The sequence below is a fragment of the Pseudorca crassidens genome, chromosome 17 (assembly GCF_039906515.1).
Source record: "Pseudorca crassidens isolate mPseCra1 chromosome 17, mPseCra1.hap1, whole genome shotgun sequence".
Taxonomy (NCBI): domain Eukaryota; kingdom Metazoa; phylum Chordata; class Mammalia; order Artiodactyla; family Delphinidae; genus Pseudorca; species Pseudorca crassidens.
Window position 1 is genome coordinate 83,769,179 of NC_090312.1, and position 18,768 is coordinate 83,787,946.

Sequence of the window (18,768 nt, forward strand, 5' to 3'; positions counted from 1 at the left end):
ACACACCCAGATCGGTGACTGTAGGCTGATTCAAGTTGGCAGATAAACTACATTTCAAACCAAATAAATTAGCAATCTGGATTGAGAAGCCATGGTTGCTAAGGCGGCAAAATCTGTTATGTGTATGTCCAGTGTATGACAACCGTAATAGGATTTATAAATTAGAAGACTAATCAGTATGTATTATGGTGATGACTTGTTATTCTGTCCAGTCAAGCATTTCATTCACTATTTCAAAAAAAGTGTTTGTTATTATTCTTACATCCTTTTATTTCAGTAATTGCGCATGTAATCATTATAATATATTCAGGCATACAATTGGATGTTTCTTACAAAGACTCAGTGGCAATAAACTTCAAAAGTAATATAATAAAGAAATGATATTTTTGTTCTAAAAATGAAAGATTTAAGACTTGTCAATAAATTTGCTTTATACGTTAAGAAGCAAATCTTTTGTTAAAGTTGTTTGGAGGGTAAAATAAAACTTACGGTGCAGGATAGATAAACGCCTTTAAAAATCTGCATTTTACACAGCACGTTAAGCATAATGTCCTTAATATCCTTTAAATACATTGTAGACCTAACGACGATCTCGTGAGAAAAATTAGCTCAGTTTATAAAGTGTACTTCTCCCATTTCTTTACCATTATTGTTCTTGGGGTAAATATCATCACTCATTTTCTTTTTCATCTGGGAGATTCTTCAACTAATAACACCAGACTGTCTACTGCATCTGGTCTGTGTGTCACCATCCCAGGAGCTGCCAGCATCATGACCTCGTTGTTGCCGGGGCACCACTGCTGTTGCCGGTGACCTATCACAACTGTTGCCACTGAGGGACCATCCCCGCGTGGCCAACACCAGGGGTCTGGAGACAACATCTTTACTGGAACTAGTCTTCCTTCCAGGACCTCCTCATCTACTGCAGCTTAAGCACTGGGAAATTTAGGAACATCAGTGGCCCCAGTGGTGACTGCTGACTGTTGCAAAAAACAAACAGCACACGAGGAACAGGAGAGAAGGGTTCCAGCACTGTCTTGTGAAGTTCGCAACTTCTCTGACAACAACAGAGAAAGCACCCTGGTTCAAGATCATCCTTTGTTCATCCTTCTTTTATAAAATCACAGTGAGCTAGACCACAGTGACCTACCTATAACTTTTTGTTTTTAATTTTTAGAAGTATCCATACCCTCTCCTTTCCTAATCTTATTAGCAGCATTTTTGGAATGGCTGTCTCCAAAACAGAACAGGTTAAAAGGAGAAGCAGACACATACAATACCCTTCACTGCTTCGTTCATAAATATAAAATCAAATGTAAAAAGATCAGGATTAAGCCGATACCTTCTGTTCTGATTTTACTTTACTAATGACCCTTTTAACCTCTAAAACCGATTGGGGAAAAATCACATATATTTACTTAGAATAGATCAAATTTTATTGCATGTTCTAATAGGTACTTGTTGGCATTGAGATTTCTTTTTTAAATTTGAAAAATATATATAACGTGTATATTGTGCGTGTGTGTGTGTGCGTGTGTGTGTTCACAGATTCTGATTTCTGTATTAAATGGCTCTTTGATGGGAAAAAAGAGAAAAAAAATCTGAGGATACACATACCAACCATCTTAGATGACCTGGTGAGAATCCACCCCAGTGAGCACACAGCCTACTGTAGCTGCGATCTCTCTCCTGATCAAATTTTCCACAGATAAGGAACCTCACCCCCGACTTCTCTGCATCCCATCCCATCCCATCACATGTGGAGTGAACACTGACTCTTATTGCAAAAGGCAGATATTAGCTTCTCTTAACGCTGCCTTCAGGAAATTATGGTTTCACACGTGGGATTACTAACTGCATGTTTTCTCCCACAAGGAAAACTAAAGGAAGTTGCTTAACTTTGTTGATTCTAAATCCTAACGACGCTCATTAGAACTCTGATTATAGTGACGCTATATATCTGGTCGTTCTGCCATATTTAGACTTCAGTCTCCAAGATTTTCTTATTGTTTACTGGCAACACCTTTGAAACTGGTGTGTCTGCGATGAAATATGCGGCCATCTCACATTGATTTTAGTCTCATTGGCCTTTTAAAAATATTTTGCCAACATTTAAAACCAGCCTTGGCTAAATTTGATGTTCCTTCAGGGCAGCACTGAAAGAGATAATATCCCGGAGACAGACACAGCTTCCTCTGACTTAGGGGGCGGGTCACTCAGGAGACTGACAGGGACCGAACATTCAATTTCTGAGCACAAGGGAAGGTGATTTCTTCCTCTTATAGTAACTGAAGCTTTCACATTTCTACCTGATGGACAATTGCTATGTATCATTCTGATATATGTAACATATGTGTATATATATATGTAATATATATATATATGTAATATATCTTTTCCAAAAAAAAAGGAGAAAGAAGGAAGGAAGGAAGGGAAGGAAAGAAAGGAAGAGAAAGAAAGAAAGGAAGGAAGAAAGAAATTGACCACTACTCTTCTATTAACTAAAAGAAAGAAAGGGCAACCCCGTGGGCACAATTTAATCAGCCTTGACAGCCAGAACCGTGATTCAGGATACTTTAAATGGTCTGTGACAAGAGAACAGTTAACAGTCTGCAGAATGTCCATCTTCTTTAGTTAGCAGGAGCCTAAGGACCCAGTGTGACTCCGCAGGATGTAGTGAGAAGTGTGGTAGAAGCTCAAGTTCAGCATTATTCACCCCAACAAGACACTGAGATGAGTCTGTTAATAAGCTACAAATTAAATCTGCCTGCCGAGCCACTACTGATGTCTAGGGAATCCAGGGGGCTGCCTGTATGACACCTGCTGCAGTTTTCTTCTGAAATCATACATGACAACACTGTCAAGATGATGTCTTCGATGTTATTGCGCAATCAATGATGAACTTTAAAACTTCCTGTTTTATGACAAAATTGTTCTGTCAAATTCCATTTAACATCACCTATTGAAAAGGAGACAACAGGCCCGAATGGAGTTCCCTGTGCTAAGCCCACGTCACCAGACACTTAACGCTTAACCTAAGTGCCGTTTCAGTCTCTCGCAGGACTATCGCATGGTTTAACCACTCAACCTGGAATTCGCTGCTCAGTGCTAGAGAGTAATCCCCTCCCACAGACCCCTAAAACTCCCCTCAGGAGGGTGAACTTCCCTGAGACAAAGCATTCTTTGTTAATAAGCTCCTTTTTCTTCCCCCATTCCACCTTCAAAAACCTTTCCCCTTCTGCAGCTCAGTGGAGCGCCTTTCTGTTTGCCAGATGGGGTGCCACCCAATTCATGAAATTTTGAATAAAGCCAATTAGCTCTTTAAATTTACTCCGTTGATTTTCATTATTTATCAGATTTGGCGCCCGCGGTAGGACCAGAGGAGACCTTTGAAGGCTTTGGGGACGATGAGAAACACAGATGCGGCTCCGGAGAAGCCTTTGAGCCCACTGTCTTCATCACCGTTTCTGAGAGCTCTCGGTTCCGAACTCGGTATCTGATCTGCTTTCCCATCCAGGGCTCAGCAGGTCAGCTTGAGCAGAGGCAGGGGGTTCCGTCCAGAACCCCAGTCCCCAGCCCTGGGTTCAGCCTGCATTTCCCAGTTGTCTGGGACCCCGTTCTCCAGGTCCCCTCCCCAGTCCCCGCTTACTGGGCTCTGATGGTTCATTGCTGGGAATTGCTGGTGGTGTGTTAAGGTGCATGAGCTTGTTTGTCTTGTTTTGTGTAGAGAAAGGCTATTGCTAATGGGGATCTTGGAAGCCAAGAAAAGCCACAAAAATTGGTGGGTACGAGTCAAGAATTTAAGAGCTGTGAGACGCTTGCCACCAAACCCTCCTGTGTTAGGATAAGACTCATCTGTTAGAATAATGGGTCAGAACAGGTTAGACTGACGCTAGGTCACCCGCCAACCTCAAGAAAATTTCTGTGCGATGAAGTACACAGTAAACCATCACACAGTCTCCAGCCCAGCAGCACGTCCCTTTCAAGTAGTGGTTTGGCTCCAAGAGAACTGAAGGCTTAGCTTAAAAAAGATAAAATAAACCAAACAACAAATAAATAAATAATAAAGATGGGAACCTGAAAATCCAAACACTTAGAGACCATTGTAGGATTATTATTTGGCCTAATTCAAATATTGTTGCATGTTAGGAACAGGAAGTCCGGAGGAGAGGGAGCGAGATGGGGGAACAGTTTGCCAGTGGAGCAGTCAGAAGACACAACATTTACCAATTAAACTCACAGTCTTGCATGGGCACAACTCATGGTGCCACAGAACAATGACAATAGTCACATCCAAAATCACTGATCACAGATTACCGTAAAATACAGTAATAGCCCAAACATTTGAAATATTGCAGGTACTACCAAAATGAGACACAGAGACACAAAGTGAGCAAATGCTGTTCAAAAAAAGGTCCTAACAGACTTGCTCGACACGGGGTTGCCATAAAACTTCAATGTGTAAAAAACACAATACCAGCGAAGTGCAATAAAGCAAAGTGCAGCAAAGTGAGGTATACGTGTAGCTTCATTTAAAAAAAATTCATTGCAAAACACTAATAAAATTTTAAGGACGTAAGAGGTACCCCCCCCCTCAAAAAAAAAGAGAAAGACGATGAGGCTGACCTAACCCTGGTGACCCCTCTCTCCTCCTTTGCTGGAATGCAGTACTTGCTCTACTAACCTGTCTGAATTGTCTTTTCCCTCTGAAGAGAAGACTCGACCATAAGCATTGCCAAGTCAGTGGCCTTACAAACACCGTATCCACCCTCAAAGGGGGACCCCAATTTGGGCCCCTCCCAAAGTTGACAGGACTCTGAGGGCTTTCTGGGAGACTGCTGCTTATTTCCTGAAACAACTATGAAAAGCAGAAATTAAAATTTAAAAAGAAAACCTAAAGCCTTGTAAAGGATTTATGGGTAGATCAACCTATGATATCATTTAAGTTGCAACAAAATTCCTTGAGGAATTAAAGGCAACTGTCCTCATCTTACAAATCTTTGCAAATCTAAAACTGCCACTAAAGAGGCAATTCAAAATTTACCTATTCCTTTTTACCAATTCCCAAACTTCCCCTATTTATCTTAAAAGGCTTGTAACTTGCATTCTTTCTCTGTGCCTCTAAGCTGTAAATGTTAAAGTACAAACTTCAGAGAGGTAATGCTTAACCGAAAAAAAATCAAAAGAGGGAAAGGTCATTTGAAACTTAGTTTTAGACATCTGTGCAGGCAGCCTTTACTTATTCCATCTTCCAGAAAAGCAACTTAGCTCCAACTTCTTTTGTAACTAGTAAAACAGAATCTATGAGGTCTCAGTTCATGTCTGTCTATATGTTTATGTGGGTATATGTATCTTATGTGATATTTTCCCACCACGGATGGTACCACAAAAAATAATTAGTAAAAAGGCTCTTTTTAATTGGCTTAAATAAAACAAAGTTCTTATATAAATGAAATTCTCAGAAATATAACAGAAACTAACCCAAATGAATTTCAGATTCATGTGATATGGGAAAATATAAAAGCTAGTTTAAGGTTGTTGGTTTAATTGAAATAGGCATGTCTTTAGAGTTATCAGCATTAAATAAAACTTTTATCCTACCTGAATTTACTAACCAAATTAATTCATGTTATCTCTATTACAAAAATTGTCAGCCAGAAAAGTAACTCAGAATAATGACTGACATTGTCCAATGTCTAATGAAGTGTTTCTGGGTAGTCCTTGTAAGAATAATTTAAATAAATAGATGTACGTAGGATAAAAACTTTTTAGGAAAACTTTTTAATTTCCCTAAGTGTTTTTGATAGCCTGAAACCTTAAAGTTTTGCTAAGTTAAATGATGAGTTAAGTTAAATTCTTTGAATAACCAGATCATTTCCAAACAAGCTAAAATACTGAAACACTAATTATTGAAGACAGGTTTGTCCACTTCCACTTCCTTTTACAGAAAAACTAAAGATATTTGGGTTTATTAATAAACAAGTCCCGTGCCATGCTGAGAAATTTACTATGAGAAACACGCATGTCTAGAAATTATAAAAAATAGTTACAGATTTACAGATAAAAATATTTACAAGCCACAGAATGCTAATGTAAAAGATGGTTCACAATTGTTTACTTATTTATTTTCACTAAAAATTAAAGCTTTTTAGGGTTAAAATGTCTAATATACAGAGTTAAAACTACTAGAAATTATAAGAGAAACAGCTCTGGATGCAAGGAAAATAGATGTGTTTTGGGGTAAAAAAAAGGTATGGATATGGAGATGCATTTTTGTTAGGGAAAAAGAAAATTTTCTCCTAAAATAAAGCTGGCTGTTTCAAAATGCAAAAGAGAAAAAGGACAAACAATGGACATTGAAATTTGAAAACAGAGAGAGAGAGACAAGAGAGAGGGAGAGTATTTTTTATGGTCAAGTTAGCTAAAAATTGAATTGTTATCTTTATAAATGTTTTTAAATTAAGCTTTAATACCAAGAGTGCACTTATGTAACACTAAAACAGCTTTCTTTTATATGCTAAAATGACAAATTTTCCTTGGACAATTGATCTGTTCTTGATAAGATATTCTGAAAGTTTTTTCTTTACCATTTCAGTAATCCACTTAGAAAGCAAAACGTTTGTATTTTATCAAAATGATTTCCTGTGTTTCATGTTATCTTTATCATCTGGTCTTTGATTACTTAAGTAAACCAAGTCTTCTCAATATTAAAAGAGTTGTTTTGCTCAGAACAATGTAACCTTCTATATATGCCTTTGAAATCTTTTGTCACTTAATTAAATGTATCATTAAATATTGTTTCATACTTATCTGTGATTCTATTTAGTCAAGTGTCCAAACCATTTGATATTTTTGACAAACTTCCCAAAATTAAGATTCTAAATAATGTCTTTTTGACCTGGACATAACTTTGGGATGTTCCAGAGGGCCCCTGAAACATCTCAAAAGATTTGTTCTCTCTCCTCATGAAAGGGGGGACGTTAGGCTCATTAGGCTTATTTGACAGGTTATATGGGAAATACTGCCAAATAAAAAGTAATACTGAGGGGCTTCCCTGGTGGCGCAGTGGTTGAGAATCTGCCTGCCAAAGCAGGGGACACGGGTTCGAGCCCTGGTGTGGGAAGATCCCACATGCTGCAGAGCAACTAGGCCCGTGAGCCACAACTACTGAGCCTGCGCGTCTGGAGCTTGTGTTCTGCAACAAGAGAGGCCGCGACAGTGAGAGGCCTGTGCACTGCGATGAAGAGTGGCCCCCAATTGCCGCAACTAGAGAAAGCCCTCGCACAGAAACGAAGACCCAACACAGCCAAAAATACATAAATAAATTTATTTAAAAAAAAAAGTAATACTGAGCTTTCTTTATGCTGTACTTGTATGGCTTTATGTTACAAGTGTTCCTGAATTGTAAAAAATTCCTAGAAATCTGATATGTCCTGGTATAATGTTATCAGTCACAATTCTATTTACTATCTTAAAATATTGTATGTTATAAAAAATAACCACATTCCCTTGCCAATTCCATTACAATGAACTCTCATCAGATTTTTACTAATGAGCAGTTTCGAATCCTTTGTCATTTACAGTTATTGTTTTACTCTAATGTTTTTTCAGAAGTGTACGTGCAAAAGTACTTCATCTTCAAGGAGATTCCAGGAAGGGACTTTTGACAAGTACAGGTTTCTGTACTTGTCAGAATGCTAGAGACCCCCTGGTCTGTTAACCCCTCTCTCTGGTTAACAATCCCAAACTTGGGGAAATTTGCATCTAAGCTCCGCCTAGGCAAAGAAAACACCCAAGGCAAGAGAAACACTGTTGCGTGGTCTATTCACCCTTAAGACTTTACTTGCCGCCACGGCTGGCACCTTTCCAGTCCTGAGCCACAGGTTCGGATGGAATTACCAGGAAGCATTCAGGATTCAGGATTTGCTTCCTTTGTTGGGCTGTCCCTCCCTGGTTAGGAGTAAACGTAAATGAGGCTACGATCAGGAACCCCTCATTAACTCTTGAAAGTATTGCAGAATCTACTATTAAGACAACAGCTGCGCAACAAAGCTCCTTTGACTCTCTGGCCAAAGTTGTTTTTTGATAAGAGGACAGCCCTGGATTAGCTTTTAGCTTGAGCCAGGAGGTGTCTGTGCCGTGGCCAATACCGCCTGCTACACCTGGATTAACACTTCTGGAGAAGTTGACACTCACGTACACAAGATCAAGCAACTTGGTGTAAAAAGGTGACTGCATCAGTGGGTCTTTCTATGACTTATTTGACTTCAGTTGGTTTGGGTCTTGACCATGACTCCAAATATTGGGGATTATCTTCCTTATAACAATCATAGTAGTTTCCCTGGTGAATTGTGTTTTCCCAAGAGCTTTAAATCCAAGTTCTCAGCCACTAACCACCAAGTAAATGATGTCCCTAATACAAGAACTCCAGAAAAGGAACGAGAATGACCAATTTAGACATTGTGAACCCGAAGCCGTGAATGTCCCAGGGATTAAACCAAACAGCATGCCCTGTCGATACCACACAGAGGATCAGATAAAACCACTAGAGCTTCAGAGCAGTAGCTGAGAGTGGCGCTCATGCCTTACATTTTGATCACATCTCTCAGAGAAGCTGAGAGTCTGAGCAAAAGGGGAAAATTGTTAAAAAAGAGACAATAGGCCCAAGATGGAATCACTTGTGCTAGGACCACGTCACCAGACTGAATCTTAATACTTAACCTAACTGAAGTTTCAGCCTCTCCCAGGACTGTCACCTTCAACCAGTCAACTTGGAATTCCCTGGTCAACGCTAGTGAGTAAACCTCCTGCCCTCACAGAGCCCATCTTTTCCCCTTAGGAGGACAACCTCCACTGAAACAAGACATTCTTTGGGGAAAATTTCCTTTTTCTGCCCCCTTTCTCCCTTTGAAAACCTCTTCTTTTAAACAGCGTGGCAGATGGGATGCTGCCCGCTTCATGGATCACTGCACAAAGCTAATTAGATCTTTAAATCTGCTCAGTTAAAATTCTGTTCTTTAACACACCTAAGGATGTCCTCCAGAGCTGCACTTCAGCACCAGGGAGCAGCCCGATGGGTTCTGAGACAACCTATGGCTCCTTCGGAGACTGGATTAGCATCAGGGTCATACATTAACTGTTTAGAGCACAGACAGAGCTTGCTACAGCACCTAGCTTGATTCTATCGAGGAGGCCCACAGAATTATTCATGCACAACCCCCTGGGGAGAAGCCTTGCCACTGAGTTCCGGGACCACTACCTAAAGCCTCCTGCTTCTCCGATGTCGAGAGCTGGGCTCCACCTTTGCACCACCTCTGAAGGTTCACTGTGATGCAAGATGCCATCAGGGCAGGGAACCTGCCATGCACTGTTCTCATCTAGTCCTCAGTGTTGAAGTGTAGAACCCACTCTCTCATGATTACAAATACGAGTGTCACTCTAGTCACATAATGACAACTCAGAGTCAATGAGACACCGAGCTGGAGATGGGCCCACTGTATGCCTTTGGACCCAAGTAAAAGTCCTTATACAAGGACACTGCTTACTAATACTGAAAACCAAAATTACTGGCTCTGAAAGTAAGAGAAAGAATATTAAGTATGTTCTGTGAATAGACATTTTTATTAACAGCAACAATAAAAAAAACCCCAGAAAACTTCAAGGGAAGGAAGAGCTACTTACACCAGAATAGAAAGGCTCACCAGACACACATATCACATCCTGTTCCTGGATCATCAGAATATCTTTGGCCAGGTGTAGCCGCACTTTGAAAGGCTCCGGATTACCATCCTGCAGCAAACAAACCCCTGTCTTTGTCTTCAGACAGAAAAAAAAAGAAAGCAAAGCAGAGAAAAGAATTATACTTCGTTTATAGATTATCATTTTATGGCTTATTTATAGCAAAACATGATGAATAACATCTGAAAGCTAGGGAAAATGCACTCTGATGAGTCTGAAACGTAATACAGGCCCACGGAAAAGTATAACCTTTTCACATAAAGTAGACCTCAGATAATAGAGATTATGTGAGAAAATCCCCACAAAGATTTGGAAAGTAAGGATTACAGTTTTACAGTATATTTTTAAAATAGTGAAAGTTTTGTTTAATACTTACAATCAATATAAATTTCATAACGGTTTTATTGAGATGCTATTCACACTGTATACAATTCAACTCTTTAAAGTGTTCAATGTTTTTAGTGTAGCAATATGCAGCCATTGATTGCTATAACCAATTTTTGACCATTTTGATCACTCCGTAAAGAAACCTAATATTCCCAACTCTCCATCCTCCCACACCCAGTCCTAGGCAACCACTCATCTACTTACTGTCTTTCTCACAGAATTTTAAACCTGTAAAAACATACCTTCTTATCTTCTCTACCCTCCACTATTTGATCAACCCATTCACCAGCACACATGCACCTTGTACAGAGGAGGGAACCAGGATAAAGAGGCGAAGAACTGCTTGAATTAACACAGCTAATTAAGACACAGCCTGGCTTGAGACCCAAGATTTTTGATTCCCTTTCCACTGTTTTTGCTTCACACATTTCCGGGAATTGTGGAAACAGCTTGTGAATATTTCCAAACTTGTACTGCATGGCTTTAAACCATCAGCTTAGTGATCACAGAGGGAGTCCACACATCTCGTCCCTCCTGAAGCAGGTCAGGGTTATAATATTTGCCAGATAAATGGAAATATTCTCCTTAGCAAGGACACTTTATAGTCCCATTTATCAGAGATGCAAATGGAAATTCTTTTGAAACAGAATATAATCGCTGGCTGTTACTCTGAACTAAAAAGTCAACAAAAACAATGACTACCTTGGAAATTACATTTTCATTTAATAACCATTGAGCCATTCTTAATTTGGATAAAGGGAGAAGTACATAGAAATACATTTTTACCCTTACTATTTAATGAGCACAAAATCCCAGACAAATGAGACTTTCTTTCCCTTGGAATATAAATTAGATGTGGATTGCTAGGGGTTTGTTTCTTTAAAAGAATGTTCCATGGTGTTGATGAGAATATACTTAGATACCGCAACTTCCAGAGATAACTCTTTCTGTAAATTGCTTTTTCCCATGTGAAAATACATACCATTATACCCTCTATTATATACAATGTTAAATTGGTCTGTAATTATTTTGTAAGTGTTATAATATCTTTTAAGGAAAAACAAGCTTTTCCAGGAGCCATGATGGCATCAGTCCCTCCTCTGAGGCTATGCATAGCTGGGGCCCCTAAATCGCATCCTTTAATCTACCACAGAGCTTAACTCAAGTGCATATGTCTAAAAGACAAAAGAATGTCAGCAAAAGCAAATTATATTTTCCTTAATACAGACACAATTTTTGTACATTTTTCACATGGAAAAGTCTCTCATGCTTACAAGGTGATCTTGGCCAGGGGCCAACATCGGGACTTCTGAGATGCAGGGGAGAGAAGGGCAGGAGATAATATCAAAGCTAAGGGAACAAAATTGGGCACATTTGCTGATTTTTAGATGTACAGTACCCGAGCCATTTTTCCCCCAGAAATGTAGTGGAATAGCTGGCAATCACAAATAAAGCCCTGTCTCAACTTGTGGATGAAAGAGGGGCTTTTCCCTGAGATCCCATAAATACATTATTGTTACACATCAAAAAGATCACAAAGATCGCCAGGGAAAGTTTGAGGAACTAAAACACAGCTATGAGGTTTCTCTCATCACATTTCTGATATGGTCAAAGCTCCATTCACTCAAGTAATGTGTGAAATGTCCCCTAACTATTAGATGGTTGTCTGGAAAACAGAACACAGACTTGGAGCCCATGCTTGACTCTTCAGAGGACAAGAGTGAAGGAAAATAAAGAATGAGGCAACTTTTTGTTAGAATTATATATATATATATATATGCATACACCAATACATAGCTGTTTGGAGAAAATAACAAACTGAGAGATAATGAAGCTAACAACACATTCACATTAAAATACATTTTCCAGGCATTACAGATGTTACATTTATTCTATTACGAAAATTCAGCCTATGGACATGAAAATACATTAAAAATCCGACACACACATCCACTTTGCCAATACTGTGTAACATTAACAGTGAGTCAGACATGAATTAGACAATCATCTTTGGCCTCAGAGTATTCCTACTTCTAAAAATGTACATGTATAAATAACATGCAGTATGATATTGGAGCACTTGATACAGGAGCAACGTAGAGAAGGGACCTAACTATTCATGAGAGAAGGGGCATTAGAGGAGGCTCTGTAGATAGAAAAATGTGTGGCTTGTCTTGAAAAAATAAATCAAGAAAACAATAATTAGAGAAGGCAAAAGTAATTTCATCCAAAAGGGAAAAAGCTGAGTGAACATCCAGAAGCATGAGAATGCATGCTCCCCGGACGATGGAGAACGCAGCCCCGAGGCCGAGCCCGTGGTATGTGGGAGGGGCCGCGGCAGAAGGGCAGGGGGCGGGGCGGTCAGGCCCCTGTACGGTGTGCCCAGCGTGTGAACAGGCGGGAGGGGCCATGGAGGAACCTAAGAGCAGTGAAATAACATAAACGTTTAGAGTTAGGTCTTATGAATGTATTTCTTACAGCAGAGAAGAAGATGGATGGGGGTTGGGGAAGTGAGCACATAGTTACTGTTGCAGAAACATAAACCTTGCGCAGGAAACTCTGGGGACGGGAAGCAACTGGCTCAGACCCGGAGCTGCTACAGTAGCTGGAAGAAGAGGGGTAAAGTCCATTTGGGGCGCCCCCCAGCTCAGAGCAGCACCGCTGGACTGGCATCACCACTGTGAAGGCAGGCTGTGCGCCCTGAAGTATTAATCCCCTTGGCTCTGATAACCCAGGGCAGCAGAGGCGCAGAGATGGGTGAGTCAGGATTTGAACCCGGGCTGCCCGGCTCCAGGCTCCAGGCTCTTATCCCCTGGCCCTGGTCCCCTCATGCAGAGGTCTTTGAGGGGATGCCTCCCCCAGTCTTTCCACACACGACGACAAGGCTATCTGTGTCTTTCACCTGGTAGCACTTTGGTTATCAAGCATCTCCTTATGGGAGTGCAGAGAGTTCTGAGAAGGACACCATCTTGAACCAGCCATTCTTCATGGATCAGAGCGATGGCCAGTGAGGGAAAAATGAGACAGAAACCACTCTGGGCCTGATGGATGCTTTTCCTGCCAAAGCTAGGCTGCTGAGGGAGCACAGGACACTAGCGGATACCGGGAGAGGCTTGACCCACGTGGGCTCATCCCCCATGGACTGCTACAGGGGTGAGAACGGGCAACAGGACACTGAGTGTGGCCACCGGTGCGGCACAAACTAGAACACTGAGGGATGCAAAGTCTTTACAGATCTGTGGACCCAGATTGTTCAAAAAATAAAAAAATCATTCAAATAATGATCAGTCCCACATTTTAGTATAAACTTAAGACCTGCAGCTTCTTTTTCTTTACTAACGTAACAGTCATTTGTCTTCGGACTTGTTTAACTGGGGATGCACCACGCATGAGTGAGGAAATGCATGTGTTACATATAACACACAAATACATTACATAATTATACAACATACGTAAAACCTGAAAAGTGACAAATACATTCAAAGGTTGTTTTCCTGTCCCTGACGGATGATCCTACATTGCAGCTGGATTTTGCAAAACCCACACTGAAGACTATTTGCTTAGAGGAATATTAAAAGGCAATACCTCTTAATTACTTAAAAGGCAATATGTTTAAACATCTAGTCATTGACTTGTTTTCTGTGAATCAATGAAGTGTGTTCAAGAATTTACATGGATTTATCTGTTTTAAAAACAAACCTCACATGTAAACTTATTAAGAATGTGTGCTTTGCAGAAACCAAGTACCTTTGGAAGTTTGAGAAGTAGACTGTCACCCACCGTCTACTTGAAAGTTAAGACCTCTTTAATTGAGGTTCTAGTCCTTGAAAGAACACAAAGTGTGTTTTCATGGAACTTTAATATCTGTGTTCCTTTAACCCTGACGTGTGGAATTTGCAATATCAGATATAATAAACTGCAAGAAACCAGGCAGAGACCATTCTATGCACGACAGTCTTGTAGGAATCCTCACAGTTCTGTATTTTGGCTGCCAAATCTAATTTAACTTGTCCTGTGAGCCTCTAGTTGCAAGTGACATGTAGTTCCTTATCCTGCACCATCTTGTAGCAGCAGTGCACTAATGCTGTTTCACACAAGATGTTTCAAACTGCGTTTTACCCTTTCCTTTGCCTGCTGGGATGGGGTCTTACCTGGCCTCCTCCTCAGCTAAATTCCAGCCACTTTTCAAGCACTTGTACAAAACTTGTATCTCCTTGCAATCTTCAGAGACCGTTCCATCTAAAGATGAGTCCTTAACATTTGGAACTCAGGGCTTTCATTGAATAAATACATTTACCTAACAGTTAATCGTGTATTTAGGCATGACATGTAGTGACTTCCATGACATTTAGTTCCATGTCACATCATCTGACTTCACCTTATATGCTGTTATCTAAAGAAAATCTTCATAAGTTATGACTCTTTTCATTTTTAAGGATTATTAATCTATAGGACCTAGTACAGTCTTTTATTCATACTGGGATTTTCAGTATTTGTTGAATGAAACATAGTCACAGATTATATGTTATTATATGAGACTAGATTATAAGTGTGCATGAATTATTAAACTGTTAAATATGTTATAGAGAAATATGTATTTTCATACTCAACACCTAGATGTGATCCTATTTTAAAGAATGTGGATATGAAAGTGAACAATGAGGAAAACCCACACTAAAGATAGAATATTGGTTTACTGGAACACATAGGTTTTTGGGGTTTTTTTGCGGTACGCGGGCCTCTCACTGCTGTGGCCTCTCCCGTTGCGGAGCACAGGCTCCGGACACGTAGGCTCAGCAGCTGTGGCCCAGCCGCTCGGCGGCATGTGGGATCTTCCCGGACTGGGGCACGAACCCGTGTCCCCTGCCTCGGCAGGCAGACTCTCAACCACTGCACCACCAGGGAAGCCCTTGACGACACTCTTAAAGGTGGAGAAGTCAGTACTTTTGCCTGGGTATGCACACACTTTTTCTTCTACAATGTGGGTTTTGCATTTGTCCTGATTGTATTCTCTCTCTTCATTTTTGTTTCTTGTCATACTTTTGAATCCCAATTACTTTAAAATAATTACAACATTTTCTTTTTAAGAGAAGAATTTTTTAAACAATAAATAACCCTCCTTTAAAAAAAAAAGTCCGTATTAGATAATTGAGATGTTTAAATGAAACTTATCTAGCCACACTTCTATTCCTTCACAAAGAAGAGACTTCTTGGCATCTGCGTGGTAATATTCTATCTGGATCTGTCTGATGGACGTGGATATCAAATTTTCATCCTTAGTAGTTTATTATCAGTCAAGAGAAAGTCAAGAGAAAACAAGTTTCATTTAATGTATCTTTGATATAATTTTCAGCAATGTAGTACTTAAGAAAGAGGCCCAAAATTAGACTCAGGCATTCCAAGCTATACATGATGGTTTTGCTTTTACCTAATTCATTAAATGTCACTCAGCATTCTCATAAAACCTCTCCATTTGCTCATCTGCAAAGTGGCAGAGTTAAGCTAAATTGTCTTTACGGTGCAGGTCCACTTAAACGTTCTAAGACTGTCAATTTCTGGCAAACCCTTTGATTTCGGTCCATCTTCAGGGCGATTCGATCATCCTCAGGGCACCATAGAGTCCTGCATCACTTCCGGTCCAGCCAGCATGTGTCAGACACGCGGGAACTGCTCTGACAGTTCTGAGGTCTGCTCCACGCTGGCAGCGTTGAAATGGTGAGATCCTCAAGGGATCATTGCCGGAGAGCAAAGAACATCTATTACAGAAGTAAGGGTAAGAGGACCTCAACGGCATCACCATTATAAAAAACAGCTGAACCTTGGACAGAATTTGATGTATGTTTCAAATCAATGAATCAAAACATTTTGTGTAAGAAACGGTCTGGGAAATCAATCTTATACAGCCTCTCACGTCCAAGGTGAACCATGTGTTAGAAACATTGGCCACTGTCCAGTCTCTACCACATGCGTCTCCGATGTGTGTCACGTTGTCTCATTCACACAAATATCCATTCAGATTGATGGGTGCTTTACCACCCAAAACGTAAGATAAAACTTTAAAAGAAACTGTAGGTTTACTACATTCATACAAAATGACCAGTATGATAACACGTACTGTATTTACAACCAGAAATGACGCACTTAAAATTTATGCTTCTAAGTGTAAGCTCGGAAAACAGTAATTTTTTTTTTTTAAGTATGAACCTTTGAAAGGGGCTGAATTAAAAGATGAATAAATTACACATTCTGACCTTATAATATTCAGGGTAGCATGTGAGAGAGGTTTGTAAACAAATAGCTATAATATAATATAATTTGAAAAGTGCTAGCATGTATAAAGGATTTTTAAAAGTATTACCATACTTAAACTTTGAAAATAAAAAAATTAAAAATAAGCATTGAAGGAATGAAAGTAATTTATTATTTTTTCTGAACAACCTAAAATTGAACCTATTGTGACAAATATTTTTTTTAAAAAGATATTTTTGCAAGAAATATAATACATGACATTTCACTAAAAGAACAATTTTGACAAATGTTAATACTGAAGATTTTTTAAACTTTATTATAGGTAATCTAGTTATGGCTGTTTCTTTCTTGGGTTATTTATACATACCAAACTATTTTAAACCTTTTAAGCAAATATGAAATATTTTAACATATGAATATTTGCATTTTGCCTGAAGAGTGAAAAGACAATGCTTTGAGTGTTGCATGGAAAGATAATCTTTCTTCCTAAAATAGAAGAGCTGCATTCCTGGAGCCCCAACTCCATGCACTGTTGACTGCACACTTGAATGGACGGCCTTTAACATCCTTCAAGAGCAATGAATGCATCACTTCCGCTCACACTGAATGTGATGACAGCTCTACAGAGAGTCGCCATACATCAATACTTAATACTGAAATACTTAAAGAGTATGGGAATCATAAAATCAAAGTCTTTTAGTGTTGAAAGGGACCTTAGATGTCTTCTAATTTATAACCATTTATGTGAAAAGAATTAGTTCCAGCTCTTTCACTAGCTGAAGCCTTCAGCGTATAGTTTGTGGGGAGAGACGATTCAGTCCAATGAAACATGCGCCAGTCTTCTTGAAGGAAGACTGAAATCCCGGGGCTTCCCCAGGCCTGTGAGGCCTTTCCAGTCTTGCAGAGACAGCTCGTGCTCTGGAAACACTGTGGGCCCATCACCCGTCCCTCTGTGGAAAGCCATTTTCCACGTAAATACGTAAGGGAGGGCCCAGCGTTCCCTATCACCTGTTTCCCCTCATCAAAAACGGAAGGCATGCGACCTACCTCCTCACAGGTAGTCCTGAAATCCATGTGCTGCGGCACCGCAGAGGATGTCGTCTGAAAAGACAGAGAAAGGCCATCAAGCACAGCATCGAGGGGCAGAGAGGAGGACGTAACGAAGTACAATAAATTAGGCAGCGGAGCCGGCAGGCCAACTGTTTACAGCCACCTGTAAGGACAAGAGCTCCCAGGGGACAACGAAGAGCCGGCAGGAGGAGATGAAACGTCTTCAGCTCCAGCTTCTGTGAAGAATAACCCTACGGCCATGGTTCCGCGGGCCGGGAATGTGCATTTCCAGGCCCCGCTCCCTCCCCTCAGCATCCGGATGGGACCCAGGGCGGGATCAGCCTGCCGCTCAGGGGCTGGCTCATCCCTGCATCCCCTGTGAAACCCCACTTGGCAACTGGGGAAGAAACTTCAAAAGGAGTAATTAAAAGTTGCCTTTCATGTGGTTATCTCTTGATAAAAGGTTGACTAATCTTTCTCCTTTTAATTAAAAAGCTACATGCATGAATAATTCTCTCCGGAACTTAAAATGTAATTCACAAACAGAGTGATCTAAGAAAGCAAGCTATTTATCAGGGTGAATAATATAAAGATAAATCAACGTATGAAGTACCTAATACAGATGCATTTCTAAATGATAGGCATAGACTTAAATGCACATAAATGCATATGTCTTGTTTGATTTTAAATGCTTTTGGAGAGTTTTGTTTTAATTATGTGATGAACTTAATAAAACTAAGGGTTGTCATAGAAAATTGACATCCTGTCAGTATAAAAATGCGGAGCCAAAATCTAACAGTTTAGGAGAATGAGACGCCCGAGTGAAATGAACGGTGAATTCCGAAACAGGAGACTTTATACACCTCAAACAACTGCTCCTCTCAGCTTTGGGGACAGTAAACTATCTTGTCCTCTTTGTCATTTTCTGTTGTGTGAGACTGATGAACACTTGATCAAGGGTGAGTGGAATGGAGTATGTTGTCACTGGATTATTACTGTTGCCTTTGAAGGAAAAGAGATTGACCATTTTCGGTAGTAACTGAACAAGCCACATAATACACTGTTTTCCATAAATAAGTTGTGGGCTGTGAGCCTGCTCTGGTGTGACTGGAAAGCATACGGAGGCTGATTTTGGTAAAGTTAGGTAAGAACAAATCATCAGCAAATGAAAGGGCAATTTGATGCTGAAATTATAACCTGATGACGCGAACTATTTATTTAGTGTCCGTGAGAAATTTGCCATTAGTTTAACTATTATTTTTCAAAATTGCTCTTAAGATTGTATTTGAAAGCAAATATCTACTTATCGCCAGCTCTGACATGAAGCTGTTCCTCTTCTATAAA

The 18,768-nt window shown here is 40.0% G+C and overlaps 1 protein-coding gene across 6 annotated transcripts in view; it reads right to left on the reverse strand.

Moving 5' to 3' along the window:
* Positions 1-18,768, reverse strand: part of SNTG1 (syntrophin gamma 1) — a 476,492-nt gene that overhangs the window by 190,707 nt on the left and 267,017 nt on the right. For all 6 annotated transcript variants that reach the window (XM_067712365.1, XM_067712364.1, XM_067712363.1 and 3 more), the window contains 2 exons: positions 17,422-17,475; positions 9,682-9,816 (listed from right to left, as the gene is read on the reverse strand). In XM_067712365.1, the coding sequence (XP_067568466.1) occupies positions 9,682-9,816; positions 17,422-17,448 (162 nt within the window). In that variant the 5' untranslated portion in view covers positions 17,449-17,475. The remainder of the gene's footprint in view (positions 1-9,681; positions 9,817-17,421; positions 17,476-18,768) is intronic.